The following is a 24753-nucleotide window of genomic DNA, read 5'->3' as shown; positions in this document are numbered from 1 at the left end:
TAGTATTTTTTTATTAATACCACTAATTTTTAGAACAATAAATTATACTAATGCTAAATAATTTTTACAAAATCTTAACTGCACCTATAAAAATACTCATATATTTAAAGAATAATATTATATCATTTAAATTTTTTGTTAATCAGGTTTAACTAAATTAGTCTAATTTTAATAAAAACTAGTTATGAATAACATTATTTTAAATATTATTTAACTTAGTTTAATTTAATTAAATTTATTTCATAAAAAAATTTAAATAAATAACAGTATTCATATTTAAATATAAAATCTCAACAAATCTTAAACAAAAGAAAAAAATAACTAAATATCTATAAAATAAATTATCCATATATTTAAATATAGAATCCTAACAAATCCTAAATTAAAAGAAAAAAAAAGATAACTATCCATAAAATAGAAAATAAGTTACAAAGGGGATTGGCTCCATTCAGGGTTCGAAAATTCTTCTTCACTCCAATTTCTTATTTTTGAGGAAATGGCTGTGGCTTGCAGGCGATTGGCCCAATTTTCGGACTTTGGGTTCTCAAAATCGTTCACTTTCATCTCAAGTCTCAGATCATTTTCCCAGATGGCGAAATCAAATGGTCGGCGGTTCTATGATGCATCCGCTATTGTAATTTAAGTTTACCTTCTTACCATTTTTTTATTCTCTGTTTTTATGGTTTTTTGTTCACTTGTGTGTTTTCTAAAACTAATTGCAAATGTGCACTTTTAAGCTCGTTAACGAGTGTTGATGAATGGTTTGTTTTTGTCATTGGTTACGCTTTTGCTTTCTAGACTAGCGGACTTGAGGGGCAAGGAGTGCCCACAAAGCAGGCTCAGGCAATATCTGCCGGTATAACTGAAGTTTTGGAAGAAGTACAAGAATCATTAATGGAGAGGGTGAGGTCTTTTGTTGTTTATGTTGTTCGTTTGTGAACTTTACCACTCTCTTGGAATCTAAAATACTAGTTTCGTGTATTAACAGAAGTTTTTTTTCTTTTTTCTTTTGTCCCTTAAAAGACTGAAATGCTTCAAGAGTCCACCGAGACGAAATTCAAAGCTGAAGTGCAGAGGTCACAGGTATATTACATACTAATGTAGTTGATTTAAATAGGAATACTAATTGCAAAGCATCTGTTTTTTAGCTTTTGTTCTGGACAACAATAGTTCATTCTAATACAATGACATGATTGTTAAGTTACCTGATTGAATGATGTTGAAATTTCAGGCTAACATCTTAGTTTTTTGTATTTTCAAATGTAACTAGTTTCTAACGTTACTTTTATCCTGTTCGATATCAGGATAACCGAAGAAAACATTGAAAGGGAATTATGCTAACTGTTTAATATCTAATATATGTCATTCTGTAAATTGCTTTTCTCTAAAATTTAAAATATGGTCTGTTGACGACATATTGGGATGGAATTTTTAAAAACTCCAATTGGTTAACCCATAGATTTGAAATCTTGTAATCAAACGAGAGCTAAATATTTCTGATAGAAATTGATGTGTCTGTTTCTTGTTGTGTGGTACTGTGTCTTCTGACAGTGATACCGATTGTAATCATTCTCAATGTTCATCTTATTTAAATAACGACTGTAATATTCATGGGGCATGCCTCATATTCTCATTTAATCATGAGACGAGAGATTTGATTATATTGATATAGATTTATGTCTTTACATCTTAGAGTAGATACATGAATTTAGGAAACATGAGTAATTCAAATGGCTACTGTTATTGAAACAACTTTTGTGGTGAAAAATTTGTATGTAAAATTGTATAAAGGGTGGCTCTAAACTATGGAAACTAGTTTGATTTCTCATATTTTTCTTTACAGTTAATTTCTTGTTTGCTCTTGTAATTTTTTTCTCAATTTCTAGTTACACTGAGGTTGTTAATTTGTACTTGCTTTGTGCTGTTATATGATGCAAAATTTATAATGTAGATGCAGTTGCAACGTGAGATTGAGAAACTAAGGAATGATATGGAAAAGAATAACAGGGAATTGAGGTCCATTTAAATTTAACCGACAATTGACCACTAGTTTCTTTTGTAATTTTATCCTCTTTAAAGTGCAAACTTTCTGGATGTGGATTCTGATGCAGGTTGGCGAGGTTGGCTATAGATAGAGCTGAGATTGCTTTCAAAGCTCAGGTATTAACAACAGAACGTGTTATTGGATTTTATTGCCTAGGAACTATTTTTACGGTGTGTGGCGTTGCTTTTCTCGAATTTCTTAGCCGAAAATAAATAGTCGTAGTCGTTGTAGTACAGTAGTTAGTTGAGGAGCAGGAGGTAGAAAGCTCTCATTATACAAAAATGATTTAGATGACAGGTTTTGTTTGCCCTGTTTTTGAAGGGCATGGAGGATTGATGACCTTACTCGCATGTGTTCATTTGTGGTAGTTGAACGCCGTACACTATTCAAACTTCATGATACAATGAATGACACAACCCCATGTCCCACTCCTATGCACAACAATGCCATTACCTTCAATTCCTAATTTCATTATCTACTAGTCGAATACCGTGCATTTGCCCGGAATCATATACTCTATTTCAATAAATAAGTTAAAAAAATCTTTAATATTCACATCTAATAATGTCAAATTGAAATGCATTGGACATGCAACCTTGATAAGTTTTTTTCCTTGTATAATATCGATTGATAATAATATGAACACAATTAGTATTAATATCACTTAATAGAAAACAGAATAATTACAAACACAAATTATGTTGCTTAAAGTAATTCTATTTTTTTATTATCGTTTGAGGTTTGTTTTGATTTATCTTTGGTAATTTGTATTTAAAATAAATTATAGTAAACTAAATATTGTTTGGATTACATTATTCAAAATCACTTTTAGATAAAAAATTACAGAAAATAACATGAATTTAAATAATTATTTTATGTTATCTTATAATTTTATTTTAAATATTTAAATAAATTTTAATATTTTTTTAGTACTTTCAATATTCTTTAATACAAAATAAAAAAATTATTCCATACAAAAAAATAACAATAACAGTAAAAAAACTCATACAAAAACAGAAGTTTTATAAAAAATATGCATAAGAGAGTATTAAAAAAAATACTATAAAAAAAAATAAATATATAAATAATGGACATAATTGATACATAGAACATAAATTTCATCGTGAAAAGATAAACAGAAATGTTAGAATTCGTAACTTTTGCTAAATTTTTGCTAGTTGAATATAGAAATCACTTTTGTATTTAGAGGATAAAAACATTGCCAAACATAAAGATAAAGCGTTTAAAAAATTCAAACTCGCTTTTCTCTTCTCCAACACAAATCAAAACACACCCATAATTGTTATAATATCATAAATATATAGGTATTTAAAAAAAATTTTTTTGTTAGGTTTGTCAAAATAAAATGCCCTACAGAATTTTCAATCAAATAAAAAAAAGTCAAGTCAATCTCAATTTTGATAGAATCAAGTAGTTCACAAGTGAGTGTTAATTTTTCATCCTTAAATGTGAGAGAACATAAAAAAACATCAAATCTAAATCAAACACTACAGGCATGAAGCAATAAGAAAAAATGGTAAAAATAGAAAGTAATAATTATGAATTACCCTAACAATATAGAAAAATGTGCATATAATGTCTTCCAGAGTAAAATAATGAAACAACAAAGGTAATAAAAAGTAAAAGGCTAAACTGATTTTTTTTTGTGAGGACACCCTTACTGAATATTATTATGAACTTTCATAAAGAGTACCCAAAAGTATTGACAAAGTTTGATAAATGCAACATGTAGCAAGATTTAAATATAATATACTATCAAGTATTTCACAAAAACCTTTAAAATAATCAACACTGCAAGATATATAATTCTTTGTCTTCTCTCATCTATGTACAAAAAAGACATTTGAATAAAAGATGATCATGTTGCAGCACATCCTTGAATAAAAAGGTTAAATGTCGGATGTAAAGGAAGATATGATATTTTATACACAGAATAATGAATTTGATCATTTTATAATATAAAGGGAAAAAAAAAGGAAAAAATGACAATGCTTGCCATCCAGTTAAATGAAAAAATAAAAATAAAACAATAAGGATTAAGTGTCACATCAATAAAGAGGTACATCTTGGTTGTATCCACAAAAACCACATTCTCTTACTCTGCCCCTTCACCCCTAGCATTTCCCATGTTGCGATCCCAGCCTCCATCCTCATAATCGTCTGCAATAAAACTAATACCTGAAAGAAAATGTAACAACCATACCAAAGATCTTCATAGAATAAACATTCTGTCAACCTGTTAAATTCACATACCCTTCCTAACACAGTTTTTTTAAAGGAAAAATTCTGACATGTTTCCCTACCAACTTTTAATGTGATTAATTGGTTGCGGACAAGTTACATAAAAGGATATTGAAACACGCAGAAGTTATCTAGATGCACTGATGAGTACCTGAAAATCCCAGATTCTATGCAAATAGTACCTGAAAACCCCAGATTCTATGCATATAGCCATCACTTTCTCAAGTGTTATACATAACATCTAAGGCATTAGCAATAGATTGAAAATGAAAAATTGAGATAAGAAAAATATAATGGTCTAAGTAACTAAGTTAAAGGACTCGGTCATTACAATTAACAAATGATTTATCTATGAGACACCAAAACCTACAAAGCTTTAATTATAAACATAACATGGAATACAAAAATGAATGCAAGAACATGATACATACCTCTGGTCCTTCCTCTTCCTAATCCACCACGACCTTGAATTCGGCCATTTGGTGAACTCTCTGCAGAACATAAAGGTCATTCAGATGGCGAGAAGGACATTTATTTTTTGAGAACACCAATTGTCATATGAACCTACCTCCATAATCAAAATCACTTGATGCCTTCACTTAGTCAGCTGGTAATGGTGATCAATACCTAAAATGGCACAACAAACTAAAGATCATACCAAATACTCAAAATTTATATAAATTTTTTTCAACACATAGAAATGTTGGAAACGGTTAAAGAAGTGCAGAGAATCAGTCCACATATTTTTCTAACTTAATTAACAACTAACACAAAATATAAAATAACTTATTTTCACTGCAAATTAAAACAATAATTTGATCATTTGTGTTAAATACCCAAAGTCCTCTGCATGTAAAAGCAAAGTGCATGAACAACTACGGTCAAAATAAGGAACTTCCAAAATGTTGTCTTGAACAAATCCACCATAACCACTTCTTGCAACCTACCCACAGATGATGTATTGTTTCCTTCTATGAAAGGGTTATTGTTATCAAATAGTACATGCCTTGTGGTTCCCAAATTGCATCATGGACAATATCATATAAATAAATAAAATAGAAAAAAAGTAAAACCTAAATGGAATACTGAACATTTTAATCACCCAATTTTAAAATACTATTCAGAAACTGCACATACAAAAGGAGGCCTTCGTCTAAAGGCTCTTAAGTACCAGTGATGTTAGCGGATTCAATTTGTGTGTTCTCCTGTATATTATTTGATCACCCCACAGCTGCAGAAGCAAATCCAACATATATAAATAAAAAAACAAAATATAAAGAACTTATCAGAATAAAACAAAGTATCATGTATGAAGATAGCCTAGCTCAGCCAATTACAAAATGAACAGACGTTGATCAACTCCAAAAATTGTTACAATTTTGTTGATGGCTCTACCCATTGCTTTGAAAACAATTTCATTGGAACACCTTTCCAATGAAGAAGCAAACAATATAATCTGAGCAAAAACCTGTACAAAATGGTCCTTACAACCTCAATAGATACATAGCATGTCAAATTCATCCAAATACATTTCCCACAATTTGAGTTTCATTTTGTTTTGACATTTTTTAGGTCCAAAAATGCTTACAATATAATGTGTTCCCGAAACAGGTTCTAAAAATAAAAAGAACTATTTGCCAAACATGTACTTAGTTTAGATTCATAATTGAATTTAAAATAAAAAAAAAACACTCAATGTTCGCACTGCAGCAGCTAAGCATGATTCTTAGCTTCTTGTAAATTCTCTAATTCATTTCAAGGTAATTCTTATTTTATCCAAAGAATAAAAGAAAGGAGTATAATCACAACACCAAATGTTCTAAACGAACAGAGGCGATAGTAATTTGTATTGTAAGCTGTGCTAATGAAAGAGTAAATAGAAAGCACGAAGGTAAGGAGCCTGAAGCAAGGTCATGGCTTAAGTAATGTAGTGCTCACCTTTCCCTGACTTGTGATACTGATCTCGTTTTCATCCATTGACATTTCTGCCATTGACTTCTCCATCTTTTGGTACCGATCTATCTATTGAATGCCACACACCAACACCAAAAATAAAAATGAAAATGAAAATCACATGCTTCAACCACAACCTTCACACAAAAACAATCAACCTGTATATGGAATAATAAGTTAATATAAATACTAAAACAAAGGTTAATAATTGATAGCATTCTTAGGACAAGCCTAATCTTGGGATATAATATTATTGATCTTACATTTTCAAGATCATATCAAAAAAGCTTTTTATTATAAACCATGTTTGACCCAATATACACTTAACGTCAATTAATATTAGGAGAGAAACGCTTCCATGTTGACTGGGGTGATCACCTTGTTGGAGATTGCATGTAAAGACAGCTAGAACATGGTGGTACGAATCTTGTGAACAAAATTCAATAGCATTAGTATTGCCATCCAAATAGTAATGTGCTATATCCATAATAAAAAAATGATTTGTCCAACCACCTTAAACACTAACCATGCATTAAACAACAACCATGTCATGTGATTGAATCAATGTGTAAAATCATTAAAGCAAAACTTTCTCAATGGAAAAATTGAAATCTTTGATATGCAATGAAAGTGGCATAAAATAAAGTTTCAACATAGTTCCATATATTAAATAAGTCAAAATTGTCTTCACTTCGAAATGAAAGTTCACTGTGCTAGAGGTATTTAAACATAATCCCATATAAATAAATAAAAAGGAATGTTCTATATATACCAACCATCACGGAATATTGCAATAGCACCACCTTCATAAAATCAGTCAATCTCTTTCTTCCTTAAGAGGAGAATTCCCCTGAGGATCATGCCAGTAAAACTTAAAAGATATTTTAAGAGATTAACAACAAAATATTTGGGAAATAAAAAATTATACATTACCGACCTGCTAATTGGTTCTTCACAAAAAAAAATATGATAAATAATAACAAATTAGTATACCTTGTCTGGGTGAGCTTGGTTGTAAGCAAGAGCAAGTGTGCTTTCCTATGATCCTCCAAATACCTGCATAATACACAAAGGAAAATATCATAGCCCATTACATAATGACGATAAAATGTATGATGATTAACAACCAGAAGGTGAAAAGAGACCTGCCATTCCAGAATCTCCAAGTATTCTCATAGCTTTTCAATGTCGTCAATTGCACCCCACTGACAAAGAATAAATTTCATTATTCAAAAGGGTGGAGCATTTTTTAGCTAAGAGCAGTTCAAAATCTAACCTGATCAAATAGAATGATTCTATAAAATTCAGGACAAAAAAATTTTCTGATTACTTGGGTCAATTCTCCCTCCAAGGCCTCCATGAATGAAGACCTGCTTGCAACAAAATCATATAATAGAAAATGATTAAATGATAATTTGTTACGGTTTCTCTAGTATCCTTACTGTTAGGGCAGAATTGAGTGTAGAAGATAAGGGTAGAAGGGAAGAACAGAATAACTGAACAAAGGAAGGAATTATCAACGTGATAATTACCTCACTGACAGAATAATATTATAGATTTAAATGAAAAAAAACAAGAATAATTGACTTTCGAGAGGTCAATTCTCTCCCTCTAGATTTTCACTCCACTTATTTCCTGCCTACTAGCTTTTCCAGCCTACCTATTTATAATATCTAATCCTATAACTACTGTCCTAAAGATGTGGAGTTTCAGAATTTAAAATTTAGTTTGCTACTTTTTCTCCTCTCCTTTTATAAGTATATTTAAAAGGAGTTAAATCCCTATTATCTCTCTGGTTTGTTGCAATACCCCCCATGAAGAGCCACCTTGTCCTCAAGGTGGAAAGAGGGAAATGTTGTCTGTAATGTTGCTGCTGACTCCCAAGTATTCTCGAAATCTGGCAGTTCTTTCCATTTGATAAGGACCTCAAGATCTCCCTGATTGTTGTAGCGGCTGTCAATGGCTTGTTCAGGTTCTACCAGCAATTCCCCTTCTTCAGTGAGTGCTTCGGGTAATGGTTGAGGATGTAAGGAAGGTCCAACACTTTTCTTTAACTGGGAAATATGAAAAACAGGGTGTATTCTTGCTGTATCAGGTAATTTCAGCCTGTAGGCCACTGCTCCAATCTGTTCTAGCACCTCAAAAGGACCATAAAACCTTGCACCTAACTTCTGATTTGATCTGGCTGCCAAAGATTTCATCCTATATGGCTGAAGTTTGAGATACACAAAGTCTCCTACTTCAAAAGACACATCACGTCGTTTCTTGTCTACACTTTGTCTCATTCTGTTCTGAGCCCTATTAAGCTGAAATTGGATTTCATCTAGCATCTGATTTCGTTCCTCCAATAAGAACCTTACTCCTTCTACTGAAGATTCCATCCCTCCTCGTAATAAAGCTGGAGGTTCCCTGCCATATAAAGCTCGAAAAGGTGTCATCCGAATAGAGCCATGGTATGAGGTATTATACCAAAATTCTGCCCAAGAAAGCCAAGTTGGCCATTGTTTAGGTTTAGCACCAGTTAAGCATCGCAAGTAGGTTTCCAAGCATTTATTCACCGCCTCAGTTTGGCCGTCGGTCTGCGGGTGATAGGCCAAGGACATCTTCAAGGTAGTACCGGCCTGTTTAAAAACTTCAGTCCAGAAAGCACTCATGAATATTTTGTCTCGATCGGAGACAATTGATGATGGAAAACCATGGAGGCGTACCACTTCCTTAATGAACAAAACAGCAACATCCTTTGCCGTAAAGGGATGTGAAAGTGGGAAGAAATGAGCATATTTAGTCATGCGGTCCACCACCACAAATATTGTATCCATCCCATTGGCTTTGGGTAATCCCCCTATGAAATCCATTGAGATGTCAGCCCATACATTGGAAGGAATTGGCAGCGGTTGTAGGAGACCAGCAGGTTGCAAGGTAGAATGCTTGTTCTGCTGACAAATTTCACAGCCTTTAATAAAGTTCATCACTGCTGCCTTCATACCCTCCCAATAAAGGATAGCAGAGATCCTCTTGTAAGTTCTAAAGAAGCCCGAATGGCCTCCCAGCTTGGAGCTATGAAATTCCAACAGAATTTTTGGAATCCATTTAGAGGTTTTTGCAAGCACTAACCTCCCTTTATATTTGAGCTTTCCATTCATTAATGCAAAACCGGGTGTAGTTTCTTCCCCCACTAACAACTTCTGCATAATCCCATTTAATTTCTCATCAGCCAATACTTCAGCCTCCATATCATCCCATTCTGCTGCCATGGAAAAAGACAGGGAGGAGAAATGAAATTTCCTAGAAAGGGCATCAGCCACCCTGTTTTCTGTCCCTGCCTTATATTTAATGTCAAAATTGTATCCCAGTAACTTGGATAACCATTTCTGCTGGCCTTCGTCTGCTACACGCTGATCTAATAAAAACTTCAAGGACTGTTGATCAGTAAAAACTGTGAACTGCTGTCCCATGAGATAGTGTTTCCACTTTTGAACAGCTAGAACAATTGCCATCAACTCTCTTTCGTAGACAGATTTCTGCTGGGCTGTTTCCGAGAGCTTTTGGCTCATAAAAGCAATTGGCCGACCCTCCTGCATCAAGACAGCACCCACTCCCTTTCCGGATGCATCAGTTTCCAGCTGGAAAGGTTTAGAAAAGCATGGAACGGCTAAAACCGGAACGGAAACCATAGCTGTTTTGAGCTTTTGAAAAGCAGATTCAGCATCCTTACCCCAATTAAAAGAGTCCTTTTTGAGAAGTTGGGTGAGAGGAGCAGCAATAGTACCATACCCCTTTACAAAGCGGCGATAATATCCGGTTAAGCCCAAGAAACCCCGCAAGCTGCGAATATCTTTTGGTGGAGGCCAGTCAAGCATATCTCTGAGTTTCTTAGGATCAGCCGCCACCCCTTCGGCAGAAATAACGTGGCCAAGGTACTCAATACTCGTTGCTTCAAAACAGCACTTCTTTTTATTTACCAATAAACTGTGCTGCCTCAGTACCTCAAAAATATTCTGCAAATGACCTCTGTGGCTAATGAGATCCTTGCTATAAATAAGGATGTCATCGAAGAAAACTAAAGCAAATTTTCTGAGGAACGGACGAAGTACAGTGTTCATGAGGGCTTGAAAAGTGGATGGAGCGTTTGTGATGCCAAAAGGCATTACAAGGAATTCGTAATGGCCGTCGTGGGTGCGAAAAGCTGTCTTATGAATATCCTCTTCCTTCATTCGAATTTGATGATAGCCGGATTTGAGATCCAATTTGGAAAACACTGTTGCACCATCGAGCTCATCCAATAGCTCCTCTATAATAGGAATAGGAAATTTGTCCGGCACCGTGATCTTATTGAGGGCCCTATAGTCGACGCAAAACCTCCACCCACCATCCTTTTTCTTTACCAAAATTACCGGGCTCGAGAAGGGACTTGTGCTGGGCCGAATAATCCTAATCTGCAGCATTTCATCAATTATTTTTTCCATTTCTACCTTCTGATAATGTGGATATCTGTAAGGTCTAATGTTTGGGATTTCTGCACTGTCTTTTAGTACTATAGCATGATCGTGTGTTCTTTGTGGAGGAAGACCATATGGGGACTGAAAGACATCCTCAAATTGCTGCAAAATTGCCAAAGTTGCTGACGAAACAGATAGTTGGGCTTCTGTAGACTCGGCAATGAACACAGGGGTTACGAGAAAGCCCTCTTCATTATTTCTCAGGGCATTTAAAGTCACTTTTGCACTAGCTCGACTTCTCCCTAAAGAGGGATCACCATGCAAAGTCACCTTCTTCCCATTCAACATCCAGCTTAAGGATAAGGCGTTATAATCCCCTTCAAATTTGCCCAAACTAGCAATCCACCCCGCACCCAAAACGACTTCAGAACGTCCCAATTCCATCACCAAGAAGTCCTCCACAATAGAAATTCCTTGTACCAATAATTCCACTTTTTCACAGCCACCTAACCCATGCTCTATTGCTCCATTTCCAACCTCAATTCGGAAAGGAGGCAGGTGTACCAATAGCAAACCCAGTATGGAGACAAGAGAAGATGAAATAAAATTCGCCTCAGCCCCTGGGTCAACCAACACGACCACCTCAACACCGTTTATAGTAGCTCGTACCTTCAAAGTTTGGTGTGATGTAAGTCCCCAATAACTTAGAGAAGAGAGACGAAGAGAAAGATTGTTAATGGTTACGACAGGTTCGTCCGAGGCCAAATCTTCGCAACAATCCTCGGGTTGTTCATCCTCCTCCCCCAGGAGAATGAGTTGTTGATGTCTGAACTTGCAGGCGTGGCTAGGATTCCACTTGTCCCCGCATCGGAAACAGAGACCTTTGTGCTGTCTCTCACTCCATTCCTCATTTGAAATCCATCGTGATGAAGGCTTTGTGATATTAGTGGTGGAAGGGGCCGAGGAAGTATTGGATTCTGTTTTACTATGGGGGATGGATGTGGGCTGTTTAGTTATGGAAGGAGATTGTGAAGTGTGCTGAGCCCAATTATTGGATCTGGCACCGCTCTAGCCCAAACGGTTAGTATTTTCATTTCGTCTTCCTCCTGGGTGCGTTTCTTCTATACGCCACGCTTCATTCCTCGACTCTAACATCATGGCCCTATCCATCAGGGCCTGGAGGTTTTCAAACTCGGCAACTCTCATCTCCGCTTTGATCGACGGTTTGAGTCCTTCATGGAACATGCACAACAAGGTATCTCTCCCCAAATGTCTATGTGCCCTAGCCGCTATCTCAAAGTCTCTCCGATACTCCATAACCGACCCATGCTGTCTCACCTGCAATAATGGCGCAAGAGGATTCGCATCTGCACCAGGCTCAAATCGTTTGAGCAAATCCTGTTTAAAACGAATCTATGAAGGGAAGGTGGATTGAGACTCCCACCATTCAAACCATGTTAAAGCTTCCCCATGAAGTGCAAGCACCGCGTACTCGAGTTTCTCTTCCACCTGAATCCTTGATATGCGAAAATAACGATCCATTTGAACCAACCATCCGCTCGCATCCGAGCCATCAAACGAAGGAATGTCCACTCTGCGATTGAGATCACCCCTGTTTGGAGGTGGATCTCACTGACGCCCGCCACCCGGATCGTTGATGCGCGAGTTCCCACCGCTCGAATCCTGTTGTGGGATTCGCATTACTAATTCATCCATCCTTTGTGTCATCGTTTCCATTATTCTATTTTGTTCAGATCAAAACTCATTCAACTGTTTCTCCAGACTCTCAACCCGATCCTCCATCGCACCTCCGCTGCGTGTGGAAACCATTCACAGGAAGAAGCCCAGATCGAACTTCTGATACCAATTGTTACGGTTTCTCTAGTATCCTTACTGTTAGGGCAGAATTGAGTGTAGAAGATAAGGGTAGAAGGGAAGAACAGAATAACTAAACAGAGGAAGGAATTATCGACGTGATAATTACCTCACTGACAGAATAATATTATAGATTTAAATGAAAAAAAACAAGAATAATTGACTTTCGAGAGGTCAATTCTCTCCCTCTAGATTTTCACTCCACTTATTTCCTGCCTACTAGCTTTTCCAGCCTACCTATTTATAATATCTAATCCTATAACTACTGTCCTAAAGATGTGGAGTTTCAGAATTTAAAATTTAGTTTGCTACTTTTTCTCCTCTCCTTTTATAAGTATATTTAAAAGGAGTTAAATCCCTATTATCTCTCTGGTTTGTTGCATAATTTTTGTATCAAATTATTTCTCTTCTTAACAAAGTTAGGTAATGAAAAATAACCACATGGCAAAGGCATAAAGCCCTGCTTCTAGTATATATATTTATAAAGAAATGCTATAAGTCTCCACCAAAAACATATTGGATCTAATATTAACATTTACAGCTCATTCAATTACATTAACGATCAGTTTATATAGAATTTAATCACTAAGTTAATAGTAGTAGTCCATTTTCTCCCATTCCAGATTTTGATCAACTAATGTAAACAAATAAGCATACATAGCTTAAAATTTTAGAAAGGAAAAAATTAAGAAAAGAAATACTGACTTTGTATAATTATCAACTTTCTATACAATACCATTTGGATCTATACCAACAGATTGCCATCCATCATCTATTATAACAAACTTAGCAGGAATTCCACATTCCTCAAAGCTGCATTAAAGAACATAGAAAAATATAAGGAACATATATCATATAAAATTCTGATGATTATAACTTGAAGTAACAATTGAAAAGTTGGACAAAAATCAATTTAGAACTAATGTGTAAAAATAGAAATAAATTTGTTGAAAAGCTCCTCTATTGTTTTTATGTTATCTAGGTGCCAATTAAACAGTCCCAGTGATAACAAAACTTTCTATTCGGCTGTTACCCTGCCATACATGGTTTGGTGCATTTTTCGGTTGCTTAAATATTTTACAAGGGATCAAACCAAGGGTGCAAATTTATTCTAGTGTTCTGTTTAAGTTATCTTTGAAATCATTAATTCTTTGCTCTTGTACACTTGTATAAATGCAAGAAAACCTAAAAGTTGAGAATAGAGTTGGGGGTGGGATGTTACCTCTATATCTTGAACAGAAGCTCCATTGCTAGGAGCAGCAAAATCCTGAGATGCTTGATTTTCAACACTGCCAAGTAAGTTTGACACATAAGTTAGCAACAGAAACTACCAAAAGTGGGGTTCCATGTTAATCAGCCTTGTGTTCCTACCCTGTTCAACCTTTACCAATATTTCCTCAATTTATGGACACTGCACGAAGTTCAAATCAAAGTCTTTGCATCGAATGCAACTATAGTAAGATAACACTAGTTGTAAGCGGATTCAAATCACAGAAAAAATGAGATATGGCTAATTGACATATAAAACAGATGGTTATTTCTTGAACTTGCCTGTCAAAATTATAATCAGTAACTTTCACAAGTGCTGTAGATGGTGTAACTGGATCCGTCTCCGGTGGAGCTGACGGGCTGGCCTCCTCATTTACATGCTCACCATTTGGATTCCAGTGGTCTTGAAACAGTCGGCGCCCTCTTCGTGCAAGTGACTCATCATCGTCATCGTTGGAGTTCGAGGCAACTACAGGTCTCTCCTTGCACGTTGGGCCTTCAGTTGCTGATGTGCTGCCTTTCCAGGAATTGCCTCTGACGACGAGCAGCTTTTTGCACGTGCCTATTCTAGTCTCCTGTGTTATAAACAAGCATGTTACAAATTCCACTCACAAAATAGGGACAACATGAGAAAATTCAATTAAAAATATAGGCAAAGTAGGTTCCAAGATGAACACATACATCACTATATCAATATCCACCCGCGTACAATGTCATTTCAACATCCAACAAAACTAACATGGCACCCAAAAAATATTCAGCCCGCAACCCCAACAAAATTGGTATTTAATCTGAGTACATAAGTTATGAAGTTAACGTATCTCCACAACAAGATGCACTCACCTCTTGTGGCGCTGTATGGCTATCAGGTTCTTTTGTTTCAACGGGCCTAGGTGGCGGTTTTTCTAATGACTTACGGTGCCTGCTTTTAACAGATTCATCTTTGCTTTCCTGTGTACATCCATTGATAAATGCATATAGCGCCTTTACTATGTTGGATATACAATTACACTTACGTTAACCGTACAAAACATTCAAAGGAAATAGGGGCATGCATCCAGTTTTGCAATTGCAAATGAACAATTCAAATATGCATATAATCTAACCACCTATAACTTCAATGCTGTAAATTATTTAAATTCCAACAAACACATTACCTTGTGCACCGCTCTAGTCTTGTGTTTCCTCTTTCGGCTTTATTTTTTGGATGTTGATTCCTCACTCACTTTTGCCCTATCTCCAATGCAACCCTATTAGGGAAAGGTCAATTGTGCTTAGAAAGTAAAAAATCTAAATTCTCGCGGTGGAACATTATTCCTTTTTTAAAAAAATTACTCAATGGTTAAGTGGATTAGCATATAACAACGAATAAATCATCAGGGTTAGTACATCGGCAAGGACATTAGCGCCCTTCTTATCAAGTTCTGCAACAGTTCATGCAGTAACCCATGGCTCTAGTTCTCGACAGCGATCGAGTGGTCCATGCTGCAATCGCTGAAAGTATAACAGCTGGATGACAAGGTTACATTAAAAGGTTATGTGGTGCAACATAAAAGCAAGTAGGAAAAATAAGCAACTAAACTTTAAAAGATACCATCAGAGCGACAGCCACCAAAAGTTTCATGCTTCTTAGATTTGAATTTTCTACTGTTCTCCCCAACCACTTGAATGTCTTATTATGTGCCCAATTGAATCTGTTGGGGTCAGAGACATCGAGAATAGGAGGTATGTGCCATGGCGAAATGGTCTGTTGACTCGTGCGGCATAAGAACATCTTGAGGACCAAAATGAAGTGCCTTCTAAAATTTGCCCGTTCTGCTTCAGTGTCCATGGGACAGGCATATACAAAGTCGCGCAACTGGGTGTTTTTTTTCTTAAACTGTTCTTTGATGGCCAGATGCATAGGATTCTTCTTGTTTAATTCGGGTATGGCAAAACCTAGAATTTTGGATTCAGCAAAATGTGTACAATAAATGTTACGCAAAGAAAAAGGAAACTAACCAAGCTATATATGACAAAAACTAAAAAGGAAACAGCAATAATGTTTTCCTAACTCAGAATTAACGTGGATGTTACTGACATCCACTATAAGTGTATTTGTGTCCACATCGTATGTCTTCGCTAGTTGTATTATCATTATACTCTACTTCAATGCCCATTTTGGAATCCTCTTCATGAATCTGAACCCAATTGCATCGATCTCCGCTAGCTGCGCGACGACATTAATGTTTTCCAGGTGGGTGATCATCCCGTTGATAAAGCATGGAGAACAGCGCGTCTCTACTAATTTCTATCAACAAAAAAGAATACTAGTTATAAGCAACTAGAATAAAGACTGCTTAACAACGAAACGCATATTATCTTTTTCCCCATCTGAATGGTACTCAGCAAATCAAACTCAGACCTGTAATGAACTAGTAAATCATCATTCTTGCCACTTACTACACTTTATCATTTGAATTGAATTAGAAACCTAACTAACCACCTCAAGAGCTCCACACACACGGCATCATGGCACTAAATTCATTTTCAAATAAGCAGAATAACCGACGTGGTGCAGTGTTAACAAAACCAACTATCAATCACACCAGAAACAAGTCAACCAATCAGAGAATCAACCACTAGACCAAACAGGCAAACAACTAGACACCAGGTGAAATAATCATCCGACTAAGTAAGCAAAATCCTGGTTGAACATTCGCAGTGTGAGTGTAGCATACAAACAATGTGAAGACGAGTATTACCAGCATACTACAATTTTACTTGTGATTAAAAATACAAACGAATAAGACCTACTGAATTCCAGAACCATAGACCCAAAATTTTTTCTGCCATTATAGTTAGTCTTCCATAGTATTCAGAACCTAAATAATATGTCACGAATTACTTCACCACAAAATTTCGTCTCATATTTGTATCAAATTGTCTTACAAAAGCAGACATCCCTATTGGATATCATTTCACATTAAATCAAATGAAATACAAATATATAAACTAAAATATTGTAAATCAACTCAAACAAATTTCATACCTAAAATAAAATCAAAACATACCCTTTGACATTTTCTTGAAATATATTTTGAAAAAAAAATATTTATTTTATCATGGATTAATATTAATTAATTTTTTATTAAGAATAATCATCTAATCTTAATATATCTTATTCAAATTAGAACATCCATGGTCAAGCGAGTAACAAAATAAACTAGTAAATCATGTGTAGAAAATGTATATTACACTATTAAGTGTGATTAAAAATGTAACAAATAACCCCAATCCAATTCAAAAACTTTATATACATAAAGGTTTTGTAACATTAGAATTTAGCTTGCAGATTATTCCAAAAGTGAACATATCAAATAACTTAAACAATATTTATAAAAAATCAAACATACGCCACAGTAAAATTGAAATAGTTTTCACATGTGACACAAAAGTTGGTTACCTAACTGAAGCAAAAATTAGGTCCCAAGACTGAAACAAATTTTACATTCTCTAATAATTACAATTATCCATTCACATAGTGAAGTACCATCCCTTTTAAATTGCATAAACAACTCATACTTCAAGAAAACAAAAGTAATCAAAACAACGTGCTTGAAACTAATTCGTGACTTCCATATATCCGGGGACAGAACGTATCCGAATTCAGTCAATGAGTACAAGTAGCACAACGGTTCAAAAGAAACAATCAACTAAACAATTTCGTAAACATCTAATCAGTAAAAACACAGATAGCCTTTCACTGACCTGAGAAGGCATCGAACAGGGAGATGGAACGCCAGCAAGACCGGGCCTTCAGCAGGGATGCGGGCGGCGCGGGAGACACGGATGGCCCTTGCGGCGACGAAGGACGCGGGCGGCGATGGGTGACGTCGCCGGTGCGGGGAACGTGGGCGGGGATAGGGTGTCTCCAACACGTCGACGGCCGCTCGGTTGCTGCACGACGAAGGCTCCATGGATGATGGCAACAGCGGAGAGGCTGGACGGATAGAACCTGTAAACGAGAAGGCCTTTGGTTTGGACGGCTGTTCACTTTGCCGGAGGAGCGCTGGCGTTGAGTGCCTCAGTAAATACACGTTCAATTTTGGGGGTAAGGAAAACGGTTTTAACTGCTAAGTCAAAAAGGGGGTAACTGATTAGGATTGGTAAAAATTGGGATGGTTAAAATTGGAATTTGGAGAAAAATTAAGTTGTCTTTTAGTTAAAATGGAAAAAGTATATGGAATCAAGAATAATTAATTTTAAATTTTTTAAATTTAAAATTTAAAATTAATTAGGTAAACTTAATTAAAACGTATAAAAGTCTTTCTCTTCTCTTTCATATTAACTTACCCACCTCCAACAATTACACACCGACTTCTCTCTTTCACTAATGTTGTTGGAAGCGTCCGCGACTTTCATGCTCTCCGCGACGCCCTCAACAAGCGTATCCAAGACAATTGTTTCAACACAAAGTCCACATTCGACTTCGTCACCGACAAAATCTTCTCCTCTTCCCTCCTCAACCACCTCCTTCAAACCGTATCCACCTTCAACCGCGGCGTCACTCGCAAGAACGCGTTCGAAGCAGTTAAAAACTCACACCTTTTTCCTTATTCTCGGTGTTTGACTCCACTTGAAGCAGACATGGCAGCTAATAAACTCTAAAGAATATCTAGATCTAATTCCAGCAGATTGGCCGCACCAATTCCACTCGATGCTGTTCGTGAACAGAAGCGGAGCACTGCAAAAGATTGACCTGTGGTACGACTGGATCAATGGGCGCAACTTGAACATCATTCAAGAACATCTAGATGATGTCATCCTGTACGACGCCGAGTGGAACAACGGCACGTCGTTTCAGTTCAGTGTCCATCCAGCTGCGCCGAAATGTGACGTGTTCCAGCTGGAGGTTGGGATCCTGAGGCTCAATTGGCTGAACGGTGCTAACTACTTGGGCCAGGAGACGGTTGATTATTTTGTTTGCAATGTTTGGAAGAAAACTGATTTCATTGTTTATATGAGAATGTTGCTCTCTGCGTTTTGGGATATTAGGTGCCGTTTTGATAATTAAAGAGACTGTAAACTACACAATTACAGAATTATAAAAAAATATTTATTTAATATGAAAAAAACATCTTAATACTTAACAAAAGAAACATCCAATTATATTTTAGCAAAAATAATTAAATATTTATAAAATTTAAAAAAATATAAAATTTTTAAAGAAATAGAGACATTTATGTTTGCAATATAAAAAAATTCGAAAAATATATAAAAGAACGTCTATTTAGTATGAAAAAAAATATTTTAATATTTAGCAGAAAAAATATCTATATATATATTAACTTGTAGAGATTTTGAATTCATTTAAAAATATTTGGCTGATTTTTGACTAATATTCTTTTGATTTTCTAACATTGCTCTAAAATAAATTATTTTCAAAATCTATTGTTCATGTTGGTTAGATAAGTCATTGGTTAGATAGTGTTGCCCGTTTAATAAACATATCAATCGGTATAATGAGAAGTGAGAATAAACCAACATTAGTTAACATCATCTTATATCTTTTATGTATATTTCCAAGCCTTGCAGAATGCAGGCCTTGGGTCACATTCTAGTTTTAAGATAACTTGTGCATTTAATTTCTTACCTATAATATCTAGAACTTAATTAGCGATGCCAATAATGACATATGGCAATGTCCCGGTGGTACCATATAAGTAACATCAAAAATATTAATATTATGTGTAAAGAAAATAATATATGTAAAAAAATCACATATTTTAATATATATTTTATAAACAATTAGTTTATAATACAAAAAGTCATAATGACCAATAATTTTAATTAAATTTAGTCATTATTTAATTAGTAGGCATTATTTTTTTTCAAAGGTCTCACATGCGTATTATGAAGTTTTAATTTTATTATTTATTTTTTTTCAAATGCTCGTTATTTGCTGGTCTAAAATTTAAAAAATACTCTATTATACAGATAACGAAAAATTTAAACAATGTGAACAACAGACTAAAAATTTGGCCCAATGAAATTAAAAAAAAATTCTACCCAAATTATCCAATCAAAAAATTCTATTTAATTAAAAAAATTTAACTATTTATTATGCTCTAATTTACTAAAGCAAGCTTCTCCCCCAAATCCTCTACAGTTGCTGTTGTCGCTTGGTCACCAACCATCTCCATCATCGCTGCCGCGATCTTCTTTACTGTCGCTGGTTCATCAATAAAGACCCTCATCGACGTCGCTCTCCTCCAGACCAGAAACGAATGGCGCCGCCAAACTCTTCGTCGCCGTCGCTGTTATATGTGTGTGTGTGTAAAGAAAATAATATATGTAAAAAAAATCACATATTTTAATATATATTTTATAAACAACTAATTTATAATACAAAAAGTCATAATGACCAATAATTTTAATCAAATTTAGTCATTATTCAGTTCGTAGGTATAATTTTTTTTCAAATGTCTCACGTGATGCATACTATGAAGTTTTAATTTTATTACTCATTCTTTTTCAAATGCTCGTTATTTGCTAGTCTAAAATTTAAAAAAAAATACTCTACTATATAGACAACGAAAAATTTAAACAATGTGAACAACAGACTAAAAATTTGGCCCAATGAAATTAAAAAAAAAAACATTCTACCCAAGTTATCCAATTAAAAAATTCTATTTAATTCAAAAATTTTAACCATCTATTATGCTCTAATTTACTAAAACAAGCTTCTCCCCCAAATCCTCTACAGTTGCTGCTATCTCTTGGTCACCAACCATCTCCATCATCGCCGCCGCGATCCTCCTCATTGTCGTTGGTTCATCAACAATGACCCTCACCGACGTCGCTCTCCTCCAGACTGGAAACGAACGGCGCCGTCGGACTCCTCGTCGTCTTTGCTGCTTGGTTTGCCAAACACTGTCATCGATGTCGCTCATCCCTAGTAAAAATTACTATCCACTTAAGGATAAAAATAATCATTTGCATACATAGGAATTGAACATCCACCATATTTTAATTATATATATATATAACTAAACCCAATCCAATCAAATAACTATCTACATAAGAATTAAAATAACCATCCACATACCTACTAAAATGACCATCCTAAACTGGCCATTGAAGTAGCTTCACTAAAAGGTCGTGGTAAAAACGATGCAATGACTAACGCTGCTACTGCTCCTTCAACGGTTCGACAACTACCAACAGCGGCCACCGGTGAAAATAATGGTAGGTAGTTTCCTTCTGTGATGGTGAAAGATCGGTGCACCTCGACGGTCACGTGCCTCTTGAGCTATTGGAGGAGCAATGACAAAAAGTGTACGCGGTTTGAGAAGATCATTATTTTTGGGTGAGATGAGAGAAGAGAGATCCAAGTAAGAGTGTGTGGATGCGAGTACGTCAATGTTAAGCGGCAAAGTGAATAATGAAGTTAGGTCCATAGTTATCAGAACCGAATCGGTAATCAACCCGGTGAGATTACTGGGTCACCGGGACACTAGTTCAACCATTGAGTCACAGATTGAACCGGTTGACTCGATTATAATTAAATAATTATATAAAATTTAAATTTTTTATAATAAAATTTTTTATACAAAATTAAGTTATTTTACTATTTCAATAATTTATTAATTAATTATATTAATAAAATATATGTTGAAAAAGAGTTAATATTAATAAATATTATATAATTATCAATAACAAAAAGATGGTATGATTATTAAAAATATTTTGTTTATTTTTTTAATTTAAAGAATATTTAACAATATTTAATATTTTTAATAATTATGTAAAATTAAAAAATAATTAATTTAAGTGAGTAAATATAAAATAAAAAATTAATTAAATTAAATATAAAATTACTCGTTAGAATAAAAGGACAAAAATATAAGGAGATTTTAAATTTTAAATGAGTAAAAGAATTAATAAGATATAGTTATTAATTAGGATATGTGCAATACGTTATAATATATTTATAAAAATGCATTTATAATATAAACAAATATGTTAGTCTGGTGGGTTGCAAACTCTTTTATTTTTCAGGAGCGCCAGGTTCGACTGACGACCAGAATCTAATTTTAATAGTTAATTTAACTTTTATTTTTAAAATCATTGTTTAAGTTATTCAACATTTACGTTATTTACTTATACTTTTTCATAAAAAATTCTTCCTCCCTAATTGCTTTGCATTGTAGCTCCTTCTAAGCAAGGAGATCAACAAAATCTAGCGGGCATTACCATGCAAATGGCCTAATAATTTATTATTATTAAAAGTTTATCATACCTTAATTAACTACATCTTTTGTCACTTAGCTTGTGGTTTCACATGCGCAACGTCTGCACCTTGCAATTGGCACTACAAAACCTAATGATCAAACCGTCACAAGCCTGCTAATTGCACTTCTCAATTTGTTTCCAAGTAGTAACAAAGCTAATGGTCAATTAGCTAGCAACCGTTAATCACGAAGCAATTATGTTTACTTTTCAGCTGTACGCGACATTATTGTGTTATATATATACGTGCATGGTTTAGCATTCTTATTACACCAACCTTAATTGTCTCCATCAAATTCCAACCATGGAGAAAACCATCTTGCTCATTGCCCTCGTTTTCATGCTTACTTGCAACCCAACTTCAATGGCCGAAGAGTTCATAGAAGAAAACAAAGGCCACCAAAGTGAGTTACGAACCTACATTGTTCATGTCAGTAGGCCAGAAAGGAATAACAATGGCGTTTCTCTTCAATCAGAAGAGTTGCATGGCTGGTACCAAACACTTATGCCGCAAACCATTGCAACCTCCATTCAGGATCGTATGGTTTTCTCTTACCGCAATGTGGTCTCTGGTTTCGCCGTGAAGTTGACACAAGAAGAAGCCAAAGCTTTGGAAGAGAAAGAGGAAGTTGTTTCAGCAAGACCTGAAAGAACCCTCACTCTTCACACAACTCACACTCCATCTTTCTTGGGTTTGCGTCAGGGACAAGGGTTGTGGAAAGATTCCAACCTTGGAAGAGGCGTTATCATCGGAATTATAGACACCGGAATATTCCAAGTGGAAAGGTCATTGCGAATTCACGGGACAAAGAACATGCAACAACAAGCTCGTTGGTGCAAGAAATCTTCTCAAGGAAGCTCTTCAAGAGCCTCCTTTTGAAAACTACTTCCACGGAACGCATACAGCCGCAGAGGCGGCCGGAGCATTTGTGGAAGACGCCGGAGTTTTTGGCAATGCCAAGGGAACTGCAGCTGGGATGGCACCCGGTGCACACGTGGCAATGTACAAAGTATGCAATGACCAAGTCGGGTGCACCGAAAGTGCCATTCTAGCTGCAATGGACATTGCCATTGAAGACGGCGTAGACGTTCTCTCTTTGTCCCTTGGTTTAGGCTCTCTTCCGTTCTTCGACGACCCAATTGCGATCGGCGCCTTTTCAGCCATCCAAAGCGGGATTTTCGTCAGTTGCTCGGCCGCTAACAGTGGTCCTGAATACAGCACTTTGTCAAATGAAGCTCCATGGATTCTCACCGTTGGTGCAAGCACCATTGATAGAAAAATAGCAGCACTAGCAAAGCTTGGAAACGGTGCAAAATATCAAGGAGAAACTTTGTTCCAGCCCAGTAACTTTTCGTCAGAACTATTGCCACTTGTGTATCCTGGTTTAAATGGAAACAATGAATCTGCTTTCTGCACACCCGGATCCTTAGAAAACTTTGATGTCAAAGGAAAGGTTGTGGTTTGCGATTTAGGTAAGATTTCAAGTGTTCTCAAAGGACAAGAAGTTCTGAGAGCCGGTGGTGCCGCCGTGATTCTGACCAGCCCAGAAATCGTTGGCTACAGCACCCCCACCACCGCTTACCCTCTCCCTGCAGTGCAAGTAGGCTTTGGAGCAAGTTTCGCCATCAAATCTTACATAAACTCATCAAGCACAGCACAAGCAACGATCTTGTTTGAAGGAACAATAATTGGTGATTCACTTGCACCAGAAGTTGTTTACTTCTCTTCAAGGGGTCCAAGCCAAGAAAGCCCTGGAATCTTGAAACCAGACATAATTGGACCCGGGGTGAATATTCTAGCAGCATGGGGTGTCTCTGTAGACAACAAAGTACCATCGTACAATGTTGTCTCCGGCACTTCAATGTCATGCCCTCACCTCAGCGGCATTGCGGCTTTACTCAAAAGCGCGCATCCTGATTGGTCTCCGGCAGCTATTAAATCAGCTATCATGACGACTGCGGATACAAAGAACCTCGGAGGCCTACCCATTGTGGATCAAAGGCATTTGAAGGCTGACATTTTTGCAACGGGTGCAGGACATGTTAACCCTAATAGAGCAAATGATCCTGGTCTTGTTTATGATATCCACCCTGATGATTACATTCCTTATCTCTGTGGATTGAGTTACACGGACAGAGAGATTGGAATTCTTGTTCAAAGGAAAGTGGTGTGTGCCAATGTTAAGGTCATAGCAGAAGCACAACTCAACTACCCTTCATTTTCTATTATATTGGGGTCTACTTCACAATACTACACTAGAACGTTGACCAATGTTGGACCAGCAAATTCAACCTATAGTGTGGATATTGATGTGCCTTTTGGTTTGGGTGTGAGCGTAAACCCTTCTCAGATAACGTTCAGTGAGTGGAATCAGAAGGTTACATATTCGGTGGAGTTTATTCCACAAGTGAGAGAAAATAGAGGAAACCATAGCTTTGCTCAAGGTGCTCTCACATGGATATCTCAGAAACACACTGTTAGGACCCCCATTTCTGTTATTTTCAAGTGATTACATTTATACATGGAGTTACCAGAGGGTGATGCTCGAAAAATAAAGGGAATGTAGTGTCTGCACAAGTTTCAAAGGTTAATGCTCTTGCGCGCGGAATGCCTGTTATGCAACTTCGTTTGCAACT

The 24753-nt window shown here is 35.9% G+C and overlaps 2 protein-coding genes across 3 annotated transcripts; both read left to right on the top strand.

Moving 5' to 3' along the window:
* The first annotated feature begins 445 nt into the window (after positions 1 to 445).
* On the top strand, positions 446 to 2551 carry LOC107488176 (uncharacterized). 2 transcript variants are annotated; one of them, XM_016108872.3, is made up of 6 exons: positions 446 to 634; positions 799 to 903; positions 1024 to 1083; positions 1952 to 2016; positions 2112 to 2160; positions 2366 to 2551. In XM_016108872.3, exons 1-6 carry the CDS (start codon positions 497 to 499, stop codon positions 2378 to 2380), a joined length of 432 nt encoding a protein of 143 aa, XP_015964358.1. In that variant the 5' UTR covers positions 446 to 496; the 3' UTR covers positions 2381 to 2551. The 2 variants fall into 2 exon arrangements, with proteins under 2 accessions (XP_015964358.1, XP_015964356.1); XM_016108870.3 differs by having other exon boundaries at positions 2112 to 2551.
* Positions 2552 to 13919: 11368 nt separating this feature from the next.
* LOC107488137 (subtilisin-like protease) lies at positions 13920 to 24626 on the top strand. The gene is given in 3 exon segments (XM_052262314.1): positions 13920 to 13986; positions 22500 to 22890; positions 22892 to 24626. Coding segments are annotated over 3 exon segments (2193 nt in total).
* Positions 24627 to 24753: the final 127 nt, after the last annotated feature.

This window comes from Arachis duranensis, chromosome 5 (assembly GCF_000817695.3).
Source record: "Arachis duranensis cultivar V14167 chromosome 5, aradu.V14167.gnm2.J7QH, whole genome shotgun sequence".
In the NCBI taxonomy this organism is placed as follows: domain Eukaryota; kingdom Viridiplantae; phylum Streptophyta; class Magnoliopsida; order Fabales; family Fabaceae; genus Arachis; species Arachis duranensis.
This window is presented reverse-complemented; position numbering and strand designations above follow the sequence as displayed.